The sequence below is a fragment of the Hippopotamus amphibius genome, chromosome 13 (genome assembly GCF_030028045.1).
Source record: "Hippopotamus amphibius kiboko isolate mHipAmp2 chromosome 13, mHipAmp2.hap2, whole genome shotgun sequence".
NCBI classification, from domain to species: Eukaryota; Metazoa; Chordata; class Mammalia; order Artiodactyla; family Hippopotamidae; genus Hippopotamus; species Hippopotamus amphibius.
In genome coordinates, this window is record NC_080198.1 from 46930005 (window position 1) to 46946829 (window position 16825).

At 52.3% G+C, this 16825-nt stretch overlaps 1 protein-coding gene across 9 annotated transcripts in view; it reads right to left on the reverse strand.

Moving 5' to 3' along the window:
• The window catches only part of XYLB (xylulokinase), a 48482-nt gene extending 34543 nt beyond the window's left edge, over positions 1–13939 (reverse strand). For 8 of the 9 annotated variants that reach the window (XR_009048780.1, XR_009048781.1, XM_057705710.1 and 5 more), the window contains exons 1-8: positions 13836–13939; positions 12175–12257; positions 9311–9380; positions 7137–7217; positions 4908–4994; positions 4148–4276; positions 3300–3365; positions 1613–1685 (exon numbers count right to left, since the gene is read on the reverse strand). Coding sequence is in view for 7 of the 9 variants with exons in the window: in XM_057705710.1 (XP_057561693.1) it covers positions 1613–1685; positions 3300–3365; positions 4148–4276; positions 4908–4994; positions 7137–7217; positions 9311–9380; positions 12175–12257; positions 13836–13892 (646 nt within the window). In the remaining 2 variants the exon portion in view is untranslated. Of the gene's footprint in view, positions 1–1612; positions 1686–3299; positions 3366–4147; positions 4277–4907; positions 4995–7136; positions 7218–9310; positions 9381–12174; positions 12258–12468; positions 12489–13835 lie in introns of those variants that run through there. The other variant, XM_057705709.1, reaches the window with a different exon arrangement.
• Between the last annotated feature and the right edge of the window lie 2886 nt (positions 13940–16825).

Here is a 16825-nt window from a genome sequence, read left to right on the forward strand (position 1 = left end):
TCCCAATCGCATCTCACTTTTCAGGGGGAGCTCTCAGACGCCTCTAAACTTCCTCATGTCCGTCACTAGGATCAGCTAAATCTTTCCTAAAACGACCAACTTCTGGCAAGGTTCTCCTGAGGATGGGGAGGAGGGAGGACCCAGAGCACAGGTGGACGGCCCTCCTCTGCCTCCTCCTCCACAGGCCCAGGCGGAGGCAGACAGGTGGGCTGGGTGCTGCTGGAGCCCTGTGCCCACGTGAGATGGTTAGAAAGCTGGTAAATTAGGAGGTGACTTCTGAGGCGATGGTGAGGGGAGAGGGTGGAGGCCCAGCTGAGGGTGAAGCTCAGGAATGTCTAGAGCAGCAATGTAACTCTCCCCAGCAGCACTTAGCAGCCTGGGTGAGTGTCGAGAACTCAGGTGGATACAGGCTGTTCCACGTGCTGGCCTCTGCTGGTCTGAGCTCCAAGGAGCTGGATTCCTGTGTGGGAGGAAGCTTTTCTTCTCCAGACTGTGAGGGAAGCTTAGGGACCACTCCTTAGTCACCTTACTTTCTCTACCTGGAAAGTAGACCAGGGTCTGGCACACGACAGCACTCACACACTTCAGCTGAACCCCAGAGACCCGAAGTGTCCTGAGGCTGTCCCGAGGCCACTCTCCCAGGCCTGGGCTCTTGTTCTGCATCCTCCTCCCTCCTTGGTCACTCCTTCTACTCTAGCCTTAGTCGAGAGCTCCTTCAACAACCTCCTTCCAGCCCTCCTTCCTCACAGGCATCATTTGCATTTATTTTTGTCGTGGTTTTGATTCCAGAAGCTCACCACTCTCATGAGTTCCCCAAAGATGAACAAAAACTTCAATAAATAACTCCTAGAGGGACTTCCCTGGTGGTCCAGTGGCTAAGACTCTGTGCTTCCACCACAGGGGGTGTGGGTTCAATCCCTGGTCAAGGAACTAAGATCCCATGTGCTGTGCAGAACGGCCAAAAAAAACAAAAAACAAAAAACTCAACCAACCAAACAAAACTCCTTGTGGGAGCCAGGCTCCAAGACAGTCGCTACTCATCCCCTAGTCCTAGCATTCACACCATGTGAGGTCCCCTCTCCCTGTACCCGTAGGTCTGTGTGACCAGGGACGGGGCAGAAGTGATGTACGTCACTCCCAAGATTAGTGTGTAAAAGACTCTGCAGCTTCTGCTTGGCTGTTGTCTCTCTCACCCTTTGCTTAGTGGGAATCCAGCTCCCATATGGGGTGGGGGTCCCACATGGCAACTGAGTCTTCTGGCCAACAGTCACGTGTGTGGCCTGGAAGTGGATCCTCCAGCCCCAGTCAAGCCTTTAGGTGACCGTGATGCCGGTGGCCAGCTTGACTGCCACCTCCTGAGAGACCCTGAGCCAGAACCACCCAGCTAAGCCACTCCCCAATTACCGACCTTCAGAAACTCTGTGAGATAATAAACATTTATGGCCCTCAGCTGCTAAGTGCTGGGTCCTTTGTCACATGGCAAAAGATAACTAAGACACTCCCTTCTCAACAGACGGCAGGGCTGGAAGACTGGCAGCCACCCAGGTGGATGAGGTTCACGCTGCCCGCACACCCGCTGGACAGGACCACACCCTGGACTCTGAAGACTTACCGTCACTGTCGTCAATAGGGGAGTAAGACCCAAGGAACAGGGAAGCAGCGAAACTACTGACCAAGGAAATTCTCTGCAAAAGAGAGAAACAGTGACATTTATGACTCACTTCCATAAACAACTGACTGCTTCTGACCCACACGCAACGGGACAAGAGTTGTAAATTGGGGAGGGAAGTAGATGCTTGGAGCAAGATGCCCCAGCGGTGCGAGGGACTGAGCAGCCCCCCGTCACAGCGCATTCTGAGCGGCTGGAACACCAAGAAGCGAATCCTCAGGAAAGCCCCTCGCTCGGCAGTTTCTGACGAGCCATAAAACTGTCAACACTGTCAAGTTCAACAACGACCAAAAAAACAAACAAACAAAACAGTTTCCTGGTGGCCTGCTGGTTAGTGTGGTGAGGATTCTGGGCTTTCACGGCCAGGGGCCTGGGTTCTATCTCTGGTCAGGGAATTAAGATCCCACAAGCCACAAGGCATGGCCAGAAAAACCCCACAAAACAACAAAACCTTATGAAAAAGCCACACTTAGGGAAGCAGGTTTTCACCTGGAATCCATATGCCAAGGAATGTGGTGCCCTGATTTCCTTCCTCCATTTCTGTGGTCTTTATATCTAGTCACAGAGGAAGTGGGATGTGTGGCCACAGGATTCAAAACCAACAAAGACAGTCTCAGGGGTTCAGAATGAGTAGAGGTGAAAGCTGGCCCTTCAGAAGGCAGACCCCAAACATGAGTAAGAGGAATTGATAATGGATTTCAAATGTCACCCTGAGGGTCTCTGCTTCCACATGGGAATCACGGGCCCTTGGACCGGGGAGAGCATGTCATCACCCCTGTCACCAATTGGGCCACCTCTGCTCCACACACAGAATTTGGAGAATTTTTATCACCCCCTCCACCCAAAACCTTCATTAATGGCTAACACTGTAGAGTAATCTGGAACCTTGAATCATTACATTATAAACTGCGTGTTAATATCCAAGATTTAAAATTTGGTTAACATGAGCTGCTCATTTTCTAATCACTCAGAGAGGACAATCACTAGCCAGGATGTTGAGCTGCTTCTCAGGCGGCATTAGGTGCCAGATTTCAGCAACTGTGGATCAAGGAATGAACCTGGGTTCCTGGCTCTGGTCGAAGGACCACAGCTGGAGACACACTGGTCCAGTCTTACAAATTTACAGAGAAAACAGTGACCCCCCACACCAATCAAGTACCTGGTATCCAGCCTGCATTAACCATAGGAAATTGAGTAGACAGAGCCTAAGGGCACCCAGATCTCTTACTCAGGTGGTCCCAGAGGACACCAGTCCCTCTGCTCCCACCCTGACCATGACCTCCACCCTTCTGGTCGGGGGACCCCAGACTTTGCTTTCCCACAATTCCGTTCTTTCCCTCCTCCTTGGAAAAAGCCTGACAATGGGAATAAAAGCAAATTGAATACACACCTTCTCTTTTTTCTTTGGCTGTGCCACAAGGCATGTGGGATCTTAGATCCCCAACAAGGAACTGAATCTGTGCCCCCTACAGTGGAGGTGTGGAGTCTTAACCACTCCCAAATACATATCATTTTTAATGTCTGCTAATCAATGTTTTCAGCCAATGCACACAAGACATTTATGCTAAAGGTAAGTATTATAAAAGGAATTCAACTATGATTTTCAATCAAAGAGCAACATTTAACCAACCTCCGTGTGTGAGTAGGCCTCAGGGTTCTGCTGGTAAATCTTTGCAATCTGGTTTCCTGTAAATCGCTGGGAAAAGAGTGCAAATTTTTAAATACCTAAATCCTACAGGGTTTTGATCAACTCCATTAAGTAAAGTTAATGTAGCATGCTCTGAATGTTAGCTAGCATAATGAGAGCTTAAGAAGGCCTCAAATCTGGAAATGTCTGACATCTGCTGAACACCCTTAGTAATAACCTCGCTCCTCACACAGCAGGGTATCTGCTCTGACCAAGGGCACCCACGCAGGGGACTCAGGCATTATCCCCACCCACACTCTTCTTACTTAAGGCGACCAAGTAGAGTCAGTCCTATCCCCCAAACCTCTGCTCCGGGGGGGATCGCAGGACCCCAGCTGGGCCAACAGCAACCACCCATGCGGTAGGATTGTGGCTGAAGCCAACAGGAAGGAGGAACTCTTATATTTTTTACTTTGCCAGGAGCTGCACTAAGCGTCTTCAAGCACTGACTCAGGTTCAAAACTACCCAAAATGTAAGTGCTATTTTTATTTCCAGGTTAGAGAGGCTGAAACCAAAGTACCATCATCACCCCCATACACAGCATGGCTGCAGTCACACCGTAGCTCTGACCTGGGAGTAGCAAGAAGAGGCACCCCTGCTCAGAACCAGCGGCCAGAGTGCCCGGTCCTGGCTCCCCAGGGGAGGCACCCACACGCCCTCACAAGATCCCCACAGGGCCAGGTCACCAGCTGTGTTCCCCCAGACACCCAGGGAGAAAGGACCAGAGCCAGCAATCAGCCCTTCCTCCTGGACTAGCCCTGGTCCCCAGCCTGTGGCAGGCGCTGCCCACCTCGTAGGCACGGGACCCAGTGAGGCAGCTGAGAGCCTGGGCCCCACCCACGGCGGCCTCCAGCCGGCGGCACTGGGCTGTGGTGCTGGAGTCCATCCACACTGGGCAGTCACTGATGGAGAAACAGGCCTGGAAAGAAGGGGCAAAGGCACAGGCGTGAGCTCTGCCTGCTGACTCTGGGGGCCGCCCTTGGCACTGGTGGTCACACGGCCCATCACAGCAGGTGTGGACGCCTCTTCCCTGGATGTGACCTTGGAAGACCCGTGGGCATGTCCAAACCTTGGCCCAGCCTAGCAGGGTCTCTCCCCAGAAAGCTCGAAGTGGAGGCAAGGGCGCCTGAGCGCCACAGGCAACACTAGAGACAGGTGGGGGGGGGGGGACCGGAGCTGCGGCCAGAGGGCAGCCTGGCGGGGGCACGTGGAGCCTGGGGGAAAAGGGGAAGCCAGAGCCTGCCTTCCCAGCACCACCAGGAGGTATCACGCCCCAGCGGGAGAGTCCAGAGGGGGCCGCTCACCAGGCCCGCGCTGGGCTGGAGGGGACCCGTGTGATGAGGGCTGTTGGCACCTGAGCCTCTGTTGAGACAGCAGGGCCGTCCATGGCAGGCAGGCAGGGCAGACCATGCTCACAGGACTGCTGCCCAGGCCACCTTCCCACACCCTTGACAATGCACAAAAGCCCCAGACTTCAGGGTCCACAGGGCTTGGGGCCCTTCTCCCCCACCCACAGAAGTTTCTCAGACTCCCACAACACGGCCAGTTACCTGCAGCTGCTCGTGCAACGGGCGGTCCGGGGACAGGCTTGTCAGCACCTGGCTGGCCCCAGCCTTCCAGTACACACTTCCATGTTGCTGCCAAGGGAAGACCCAAGCCCATATTCATGCGGCCACACACCTGGGTCAGCCTCCTGGAGACCCACAAAGACCCCAGACCACACGCCGAAGAGCTGGACTCCAAGCCTACCCCGCCACTTCTAAGTCACGGGAGCCCACCACCTTTATGAGACTTGGTTTTCGTTTCATGGGGAGGAACTCTATCCTGTCCACCTCAAAACTTGTAGGTAGGAAGGGTCAAAGACAGAATTATCAGTCTGGATTTTGGCGGCTTTGTAAAATTGTATTTAAATATACTGCGCAAAAAAAAAAAATACTGCTCATAATATCACCTGACATTCACTCATTCGTTCCCTTACCCACTGTTCATTCAATAAACATTGACGGATCACCTAGATCACGCTAGGCATGGGGCAGATGACTAGGGTAGTACTGTCACCATTCTGCAGGATACTGGAGCTGAATCAGGGAAAAAGACACAAGTAGACAAATACAAAACCCTATTAAGTGCAGTGGTAGGGCTATGGGAACACAGAGGGGGGGCATCTAGCCAGTCGGGGGTACAAGTGGGTTGAAACAGACGTGATAGTCAGGAAAGGATCCCAGAGCTGCGTATGGGGGTACTCCTCGCAGAGAAGAACCACAGCTGAGAGAGGCTGGCAGGTGCAGGGAAGGAGCCTGAGGCTGGGGTGGGGGGCGGCAGGGACCGGACGGGGAGGTAGCAGCCTGAGCCTTGACATCCATGCTCGGGAGGCTGGGGTTTATCTTGGGATGGTGAGGACTCTGGATTAGCAGGGGACTGACATGGCCAGGACCGTCTGTATGAAAGGGCTCGTGGGAGTCATGGAGAAGGTAGGCTGGAGGCAGGGAGGAGAAGCAGAGGCCAGAGAAAAATGATGGGTACCAGGCCTGGGGCAGCAGAGGCGGAGCTGGAGGAGAGGCGGCAGGTTGAAGAGTCATGTACAAATCAGCAGGACGAGGTGACCCCTTGGAGGTAGGGATGGGAGGATACAGGAGTCAGGAACGACACTTGGGTGGTGGCCCGGGTGGAGAGGGAGAACTCCCCAACAAAGGGCACCGCAGGAGGATGTCGGGGGAAGGATGGAGCGCTCAGTCTGGTACATGGTAAGTTAGGGTGTTCCTGGGACACCTGGCCAAGGGGATGGAGGGGATGTTGGGGAGGGAGAGGGTGTTCAGGCCTGGGGTTCAGGGGAGAGATGCGGACAAGATCACCGGGGACTCTGTTTAGTGCAACAAGGACACGATGAATACAATCCTGTGAGGTTAGGGGAAGAAGCATCCCCAGAGCATCGGGACGCTCTGGATGTGGAGACATGTAAGCCAGCATGGGGCAAAGTGCTTCGGAGGATAACACTGGACTGGAATCCTGACTCCCCCTCCGAGCAGCCCTGTGATCCTGGGCAAGTGACACCACTGCTTGAGGCCTCCGCTTCCCCAGGTAAATGGCAATGATAATAAAAGCAGCAGCTGAAACAAAGTTTTTTTGCCCTGTCCTGTGTTTTAACATTCACGTCGACCCTACGGCAGAAGAGAGCATGGAGACACCAGAAAGCTGGATGACATGCCACAGGTCGCTGCTGGTAAACGGCAGAGCAAGGGATCAAACCCAGAGCCCCTGTGTTAACCACTGCACAATACCACCTGGTACAATCTTCATGAGGATTTCGTGCACGTAAAATGCTCAGCACTGCACCTGGCATCCACCGAGTGCTCAGTGTTCTTTGTCAGTATTATTACTAATACCTCTACTACTATAACTGCTATCAGTATTAGCATGATTTGACTTTGCTTTTACTTCCAGGAAATAGACTAGCAATGTTGTGCCCTCACACAGTCATAGTACATTCATGCCAAATGCGTCCTCCATCCCCTTAGAGAACCTCTATCCAGTTCCTCCTCACCCAGTGTCCTATTTTGTATAATGCTTAATTGTAACAACTGTCTCAGATCCTTTAGCAAGAAGGCAAGCGATACATTCACCAAGGTGAAATAGCCATAGGGATTTTCACCGCAACAACATGTGTGCAGTGACTCTCAAGAACATGTACCTTCCCTTGAGGAGAACCACCACCTCAGCACCCGCACCACTGCCAAAGACAGACGCCCTCGTGTTGTAGACGGAGGCTGCAGCAAACAAACCTGGCCTGCCCCAGACAAGGCGAGGACTTGAGAGAAGTCAAAGCCCGAAGCGTTCATCTTCTCCAAGATGATATCCAAAGCCTGAGAAGAAACACAGGATCCACCATGACTGTCCTGAACCATGGAACCAGGCTAACACCCAAGCCTTGATATTGGACTGTAAATGCCTGTCCCTCCAGCAGAGATAAAGAAGGAACTGATGACTCGGGATTTGGAAGCACTGGAATACATCAATTAAATGAGTAGGTATCAATCAAACAAAAAAGTGAGCTATGCAAAAAATATTTTACACAAATGGAATCAGAAACCAGCTGTCCTCAAATTTTGCTTCTCCAGTTGATGACTTCCAAGCACTCAGGAAGAGCAAAAACAAGGTGGCTCAAATTTTGATTTCTTTTATCTGCATTTTCAACCCATCGTACTAGTAATCTGACTTCACTGCACTGGAGAAGCAAAGATCAAAGCAGAGGCTCCCATCAGAACAGGGCTCTGGGCCTAGACTCCTGTGTCCTAGAGTGCAAGCTTAGAGGGAGTAAGGTAGAGCTGATGGCCGTTTGTCCCAACTCCCTACTCCATCCTCCACCATCTGGTTGGAACTGACTTTCTGGCAAGACCCCAGGGGTGGGATGGATGGTATCACCCAGCAGAGCTTGACACTTCCCGGGAATTAGGAATTGATCCCAAACTGTATTTTCTTCAGGGTAGAGAAGCCACTGGAACTTTGACTTGACCACTCTATGCTGGGAGGGCTCTTTCACAGCCCTGGCTGTGGCTGCCGTTGCGGCCCTACTTGCCAAACCTCAGGCAGAGAGTGGGGCAGAGCCGAAGTAGGGACTGGCAAAGCTAGAACAGGTCCAGTCCTGGGTGGCTGCTCAGGATTGGAAATCACCCTGGTCCCAGCCCCAAGCCTGGCTCTCTACCCACTAGCCCCTTCTCCAAGTTAGGTCTTGGCCTGTCAGAAGCCCTTGACATCCTAGACACCAACTGTCGCCACTAGTCACCCCCACCCCCACTGGCACTGCCCCATGGTCTGGCTCAGCCCCCTGAAGTACTTCCCCAGCCGCCTGCGCGGTGGAAATTCACCCTTTACCCCAATCCTCCCGTATGAGTCAGGGTCAGGCTGAGAAAAAAGAAATCATCCTCGTTTTTTTTCTAAGCCAGGCCGCGCCACTTGTGGGATTTTAGTTACCTGACCAGGAATGGAACCCAGGCTCTCGGCAGTGAAAGTACAGAGTCCTAACCGTTGGACCCACCAGGGAATTCCCTCATCCTTGTTATCTTAATGGAAAGAACTGAGTACAGCAAATTGTTTTTTTTTTTGTTTTTTTGTTTTTTTCCATGAAGCTTTATTTATTTATTTATTTATTTTTTCTTGGCACACGGGCTTAGTTGCCCCGCGGCATGTGGGATCTTCCTGGAGCAGGGCATGAACCTGTGTCCCCTGCATTGGCAGGCGGATTCCCAACCACTGCACCACCTAGGAAGCCCCCAGCGAATTGTTTAAACAGGTATTGGAGGACTAAAAAGCTGCAGGCAGACACATTCAGTGCTGCCTTTGGCTGGCCTCTCGTTTCAGGGTCTCAGGTCCCCTGTGGCCAATGAGGCAGCCCTTGGCTCCTATCACACTTGCCTGTGCTGGCCACACCCTGGCCCTGTGGGCCCATGGGTCACCTGGCTCTGGCCACAGGCATGTTCCTTTCTCACTGGAATAGGCAGCCCTGGCTTGGGATGGACCTGAGCCTGACTGGGCAGGTCACAAGCCACCATTCTGAAAGCCCCTGCCCCTGGAGTTGAAGAGTCTGGGGACTGAGCACCAAGAGAAGAGCCCAAGGGTCATGTTTGGATCTTGGGGTACAAGGGTGGCCACAAGGCCTGAAAGCAGAGTGTTTGGGAAAGGTTTGCCCTGCGACATTTTAAAGATGGTTACTGGCAGAACTTTCCAGCTGCTCTGGCTTTAGAACACGGAAGTCCTTTGTGAGTCCTCCCAGCTCAGGAGTACTGAAAGCAGCTGAGGCTGAGTCTGGCCTAAGGACCATGCAGGTTCCATTACCCCAGGAGGACTCGGTCTCAACAGAGGCTCTCAGGAACTGCCAGCTCTGGGCTTCCTAGCAAATCACCAAGTCTGCTGGTGAGATGGGCCTGGACAGGAGAGGGACGGGAATCCCTGTGCTTACCTGCACCCACATCAGGACTGGAGAAGTCACTGTCAGCCCATCCTCGTGAACGTGAACTCCACCCTGAGTCCTACAGGCAGAAGAGAGAATGCGGGACAGAACCTCAGGCATGGACCCAGCGGCAGCAGATCCTGGATCCCTCCTGCAGAAGAAGCACCCCCGCCCCCAGCCTTGAGCGGGGACTCTAGATTGAACAGGCAAGGTGCTGGGCAAGATAGAGAGAGAAAGCATGTTAACTGTCCAGTGTGGCCCAGAGGTGGCAATTCTCAGAAGGCACCAGCAAAAACAAGGCTTCTGAGTATAAGGGGTTCACCCTGCAAGGCAGTCACTTGCAGTGGGCATGAAGGGACCGGGGAAGTCTGAGGTTGGATTAGAAGCCCTTCCCAATCCACTTCATGATCTTGGAGTGAGGAGGTCTTTAAAATGATGACTCGAAATCAAGAATTAACGGAAAAGGAGACTGAAAAATTCAATGACATAAAAACCAAAAACTCAAATATGGCAACAATAGCAATAACCCAAGCAGAAGAAAAGAAATAATAAAAATTAGAGCATGAGTCCATGAAAATGAAAAGAGAAAATCAATGAAACCAAAAGCCAGCCCTTTGGAAAAATCAATAAAATTGATACAACTCTAGCCAGGCTAATCAAGAAAAAAGAGAGAAGACACAAATTACCAATATCAGAAATGATAGAAGGGTCATCATTACTGATCCCATAGACACCAAACGACAATAAAGGAATATTATGAACAACTCTATGGCCACAAATCTGATAGGTTAGATGAAATGGACCAATTCCTTGAAAGACACAAACTACCAAAACTTTAACACTGGTGGCCTGCAGTAACATAAAATATGAAAGCCAGGTGGCTTCCAACCTCAGCTCAAAGGTGACACTGGCTGGGGAAGAAATAGATGACAGCACAAGGTGATGGGCAGTGAGAGGCAAAGGTCAGCAGAGAAGGCTTCAAGGAGGAAGTGACATCTAAAATAGACATGGAGGGACACTTCCACCAGGACCCGTCCGAGCCACCTCAAAATCAACAAAACCACAGCTGTTATGGGCTGAATTGTTTCCCGCAAAATTCATTTGCTGAGGGACTTCCGTGGCGATCCAGTGGTTAAGACTCCGCACTTCCACTGCAGGGGGCATGGGTTTGATCACTGGTTGGGGAACTAAGATCCTAATGCCACACAGCATGGCAAAAACAAAAACAAAAACAAAAAACCTTATGTTTAAGTCCTAAGCCCCAATATCTCACAATGTGACTATATTTGGAGATAGGACCTTTAAAGAGGTAATTAAGTTGCCATGAAGTCATCAGGGTGGGCCCTAATCCAGTATGACTGATGTCCTTATAAAAGAAGATTAGGTGGGACTTCCCTAGAGGTCCTGTGGTTAAGATGCCGAGCTTCCACTTGCAGGGGCCTGGGTTCAATTCCTGGTTGGGGAACTAAGATCTCACGTGCTGCACAGCACCCCCCAAAAAAAAGAAAGAAAAAGAAAGAAAAAAAATTTCTTGAACTGCATAAAAATGAAAATACAACATACCAACTTAAAAAAAGAAAAGAATTAAAAAAAAAAAGATCAGGGCACAAATAAGATAAATGGAGATGCCAGGGGTGCACTCACACAGAGGGATGACCACGTGGGAGGCAGCAAGAAGACAGCCATCTGGAAACCAGGGAGAGACCCCAGAGGAAAACAACCCAGCCAGCACCTTGAACTTGGACTTCCAGATTCCAGAACAATAAGAACATATTGTTTAAACCACCGACTCTGTGGTATTTTCTTCTGTCAGCCCTACCAAACTAATACAAAACCTAAACTCATGACCTTTCTCCTGGAAACCAATTCTCTTTCACAGTCTACTATCCACCCTCAAGGCCAGCCAGAGGCTTCACCTGCATATCTCACATTCAATTCTGTACCAACATCTGTCAATTTTACCACCCAGCTCTCTCTCCTCCAATCAACGTCACTTCTCATCCAGATGATCTTGAAAAACCTCCTCAGTGGTTTCCCAACATGTACTCTGGCCACATCCCACCTGCTTTCGCGCTGCACCCAGACAGAGCTTTTCAAAATACAAATACGACCATGTCACATCTCCCCCTCTCCCCACCCCTATGTCCCTTCAGTGGGTGACCATAACTTTTAGGATAAAGACAAACTTATTCCATGGCCTATATGGCCCAACGCAGCCTCTACCTCCCTCTCTACTCCCCAGCCACCTGGCCTTCTTCACGTCCACAAATGAACAGTACTCCTTGCCACAGGGCCTTTGTACATGCTATTCCTTCTGCCTGGAAACGTTTCTACCTTCTATCACCTGGCTAGCCCCACTCATTCAAAACTTGGCTTACACATTACTTCCTTAGGAACATTCCCTAACCTACTCTCCCAAGTCTAGGTCACATTTTTTTATAATAAGCACTTGAAGAAGTGAGTTCCTTTCCTTCAAAGGCCTTCTCTGAGTTTATAAACAAAAATTCTTTTTTTTTTAAATCAATCAGTCTTTGATTGATATCTATCTCCCCCACTCAATGGGAAGCTCTGGGAAAGCAAGGACCAAGACTCTTTTTGGTTCGCCATCAAATCCCAGCACCTAGCACAGTGCCTGGCACAAAGTAAGTCTCAATTGATACCTACTACATATATGAAACAATGAGTGGAACTGGTAAGGAGTGCAGGAGAGTGCATGCCAGGCAAAGAGAAAAGATGCTAAGAGATGTAGCAAGACCACCCCTCTTGAAGTTTGGTGAAGCCACAGCAGCATGGCTTATAAATGTAAAAGGTTGAAGAAGAATCCCAAAACCAACCCCCACCCACCCACACACACATGCACACTAGATACATACCCATATTCTAGAAGATCTCTGTCAAAATGCACACTGTCTTCATAGAAGACATTCAGCTCTACATCAACAGCAACAACTTTTACCTGGAAGGTATTTTAAAAAATAATGTATAGAATTTTCCTCAACTTCTACACTGGTCCAGGGATATGAACATCATCAAGTGAAGCCCAGCCCCCTAGAAGTGGTTCAGTCTGGAGACCTCCTTGAGGCTGGGGTGCATCATTGTAACCATGGTAACAGAGGCCTCATCCAAAGACTTAGTAAAATGAAGAAGCTGAGGTTAAGCAAAAACACCTATGTAGCTCAGGGAATTTTTGCCTTCCAAACAGCCAAAGCCAAGATCCTCTAGAGGTAGATGTTCATAGATGAGCTGGTTCCTGTGCCAGGCAAGGAGGTCTGAGAAAGTCCTAGAGGGGAAGGAATGGGAGGCAGGGTTTGGAGATGTCTCTGGGAGGTCCTGCCTGCAGGCATCTTAGAGGCAAGGCCTCTGGTCTGTTCCCACAGGCCATGATCAAGGACCAGAGGCACATGCCTCAGTGGAGCAGACCTCCAATCTCAAGGCTACAACTCCCTTCCTGGACAGATGGGGAAACTGAGGCCGAGCAGGACAACCTGACTTATCCAAGGTCCCACAGGAGTTTTTTCGTTTTGTTTTGTTTTTTTGGCTGTGTTGGGTCTTCATTGCTACATTTAGGCTTTCTCTAGTTGCAGTGAGGGAGGGGGCGGGGCGGGGGGGTGCTACTCTTCCTTGCGGTAGGCCAGCTTCTGGGTGGGGTGGCTTCTATTGCTGCGGAGCACCGGCTCTAGGAGCACGGGCTTCAGTAGTTGTGGCTCACGGGCTCTAGAGCACAGGCTCAGTAATTGTGGTGCACGGGCTTAGTTGCTCTGTGGCATCTGGGATCTTCCCGGACCAAGGATGGAACCCGTGTCCCTTGCACTGGCAGGCAGATTCTTCACCACTGCACCACCAGGGAAGGTCCCCCACAGGGGTTTGATCAGGGACTGGCCTTGTTCCCTTGACCCATCTGAGGAGAGGGAATTGACTGCAACTGTGTTGATTTCCCAAGTTAAGGTGGTGCCCCTTGGCACCCTAGGCCCGGTTTGAAGGCAAATTTTGACTCTGCTTGCCTGTCTGCCTGGCCCTGGGAGCAGCACAGCCGGGCACGTTGACCCAGGTACGCTGGCGTCAACCAAGGGCTGTCCCAGGGCGGAACAAAGTTCAAGTGCACACCGTGCCCGGTTCACTTAAAAAAACAAAACAAAACAAAACTTCAGTGGTGATATGGTTCCAGGTCACTGGTTCTGTCTGCGTGTCTACCCGCCTGGTCTATCTGGTCCTCTGTTTACAGCAGCGGAGTTCCTTCGGGTCTTTGTCAGTCTGTGCCCAGGGGGCGCGCGAGCCCTTCGGGTCCCCCCAGCCTTCCGGGCACGCCCCCGCCACGTGCCCCGCGGCCCCCTCGGGGGAGCAGGGGGTGAGCGCCCTTTCTGGGAGCGCCGGGGTCCAGGCCGGGCTGGGGAGGCGCCGGGTCCCGGGGAAGCCCAAGAGGGAGGCGCGCTCGCGGCGCGGCCCAGGGGTCCAGGCCCCCGGGTCCCCCGACGGCCCGCCCGGCGTCACGGAAGAGGCGGCCCAGCCCGGCCGGCCCCGGCGCCCGCGCCGATACCTGCTGCGTGCTGAAGTCCCAGCCCAGGCAGCAGCGGCGAGCGGCGTGCTCGGCCATGGCCGCGGAGGCTCCGGCGGCGCGCCACTCCGCCCGTCCTTCCCGCCGCCGCACTGTCGCCGCGCCCCAACGCGCAGGCACCCTGAGCCCGCCCCTCGCCCCGCCCCGCCCCGCCCCGCCCCGCCCCGCCCCGCCCCGCCCGACTCCGGGGCCCGAGGACCCCGCGGCCCTGCGCTCTGGCGCCGCCTGCTGGTGAACACGGCGGGGACGCGCTGCGGCTCGGCCTCCGCCGGTGCTTCGCACTTGCGCGACCGACTGGGGTCCCTTGCGCAGCCCGCTCCCTTCAACCCCACCCCGCCCTGCTTCCCATCCAGATGTGCTCCCTGCACAGCCCCGGCCCTAACGCCGCCTGCCTTCCCTCGGAGGACGCCTGGGCCAGAGGATTCAATCTTTTATATATATATATATACATTTATTTATTTATTGGCTGCGTTGGTTCGTCCTTGCTACACGCAGGCTTTCTCTAGTTGCGGTGAGCAGGGGCTACTCTTCATTGTGGTTCGAGGGCTCCTCACTGCAGTGGCTTCTCTTGTTGCAGAGCATGGGCTCTAGGCACGGGGGTTTCAGTAGTTGTGGCCCGAGGGCTCAATAGTTGTGGCACACAGGCTTAGTTGCTCCTCAGCATGTGGGATCTTCCTGGAGCAGGGATCAAACCCGTGTCCCCTGCATTGGCAGGCGGATTCTTAACCACTGTGCCACCTAGGAAGTTTGGAGGATTTGATCTTAAACCAGCTTGGCCCTACCTGTCTTTCTGGGGTCCCTGAGCCTGGGGACCTCCATGGCCCATCACTCTCAGGTACTGGAGCAGCTGTCCACTCATGGTAGTGAGTTAGGGGGCACAGGGAAATGTGCCCTGGGGTTGGAGCCACTGGGCTCTCGCAGGCCCTGTCTTGACCCAGCAAATCTGAGTAATTCCCCAGCTCTGATATGTGCCACATCCACCTCTGTATTTAAAGTCAGACCTCCTAAGCCCCCCTCTCTCTCCCCCCAGAGGGGGCTCTTCCCAACACCTGCCCAGGTGAGATGCTCCTCCCAGGAGCTCCCAGCCTAGCAGAGCCCTTGATGCAATGGTCTGGTTACCCATATCTCTCCTGTTGAACTTGAGCTGCTTGGGACCTAGATCCTCTTCTTTGCCCAAGGTCCCAAAGTCAGTGGCAGAGCTGGTCTCAAGATCCATGGCAGAACTGGACCCAAAGCTAGTGAGTTTGGCTGCAGAACTTACATGTTTAACCACTAAATGAGAAAATTTTCTGGGCAGCCTTGTGAGAAGGCCCATGGCAAAATATAAAAGTTTCTTGAAGTCCCAGGCAGCTGGCTGTTTCTCAAGCTGCCTCACAGGAAGACCTGCTCTTGGTCGGAGTGCCTTTCTCTATGGGTTGTGGCATCTCTACCCCATTCTGGTGACTCATCCTTTCTCAGGATGTAACAGCCCTATCACTGTGGCCACAAAGAAGACTAGAGGTCTGAGAGCCCACTTGCCTGTGTAAGGAGGTTGCACACCCACGATCTGATCCTTTAGCAAGAAATAAAGATGGAAATCTTAATTCCAAGTTATTAATGCGTCTCATGTTTTCCTCCCTGTTGATGCCCTGAAAAGGGCCAGCCAGTAGTAGAGGGGTTTCAGGGAACCCTTGGGAAATGCTGCCATGGCCTGAGGCTGGTCTTTTGCTTGTCAGCTCCAACCTTGAACCTGGCTCCCTGCGCCGATTTGGGAACAAAGCAGAAACTGCCCTGGAGGTATCGCTTCTCCATGACCAGTTTGCCCACAGTGCCTAGCAAGGCTCCTTCCCTTATCAGGCCCTAAGGACACCACAGCCTGAGAGCAAGGTGAACCCACAGGAGTCACATGATCAGATTTATGTTATAGGAAGGTCACTCAAGATGCTGTGTGTGACGAATGGGGGCAAAGGGGAAGAAGGGGAAAATGAGTTAGAATGTGATTGCAAGAGGCCTATGCTAGGGCTAACACCTCAGAGGTGCTGAGGATGGAGAGTAGATGGATTCCAGAGATACTTAGGAAGCTCTGGGAACGTCGTGGACTGAGAGAGGGAGGAGTCAAATGTGATGCTCAGGTTCCTGGCTTAGGTGACCTGGTTGGTTAACTGCTGATGCATAACAAAACACCCCCAAACTTCATGACTTAACCATCTTTTCTTGTCTCTCGGATGTCAGCAGGTCAGCTGATCTAGGCTCGGCTCAGTTAGAGGGGCTCTGCCCGCCGTGTCTCGCATCTTTCCCTTCCCGGGACCAGCAGTGTCCTCTGGGCAAGCTCTTCTCTTGAAAGCAGCAGGACAGGGAATTGCCTGGCAGTCCAGTGGTTCGGACTCTGCGCTTCCAATGCAGGGGGCACGGGTTTGATCCCTAGTCAGGGAACTAAGATCCCACAAGCCTTGAGGCCAAAAAAAAGAGAAAGAAAGCAGCAAGGCAAAAGAAGGCAAGGACACACTTGTAAGGCCTCCAAAAGTCTAGACTTAGAACTGGCATACTACCCTTTCACCTCTATGCCGTTGGCCAGTCAAGTGGCCAACCCAAAGGCAAGTGGTGGGGAGGAGGCCATTGGACGGGTGTGGATGCAAGGGAGGATGAAGAATTGGTGCCATCAATGCAATCTACCACAGGCTGCTATCAGATGGAGCGTGGCTCCATTCTCTGAGTTAGGACATGTGGAGGAGAGACATGCGTGAGGGTAAGATGGTGAGTTTCATGAGGACATGGTAGGTTTGCTGAGCCTGTGAGATGTCTGAGTGGAGACATTGAACAGGCAGTAGGATACGTGGCCTCCAGCTTAGGAAAGAGGTCTGGGCTGAGGACAGTGATTTGGGAGTTACCATCTCTCAGTGAGGATGGGCTAGAGTGCACAGAAAGGACTCAGAGTGGCACAGATGGAGACCCACTCAGAGTGAACTGCAAAGGACAAGTGCCAGTGCGAGAAG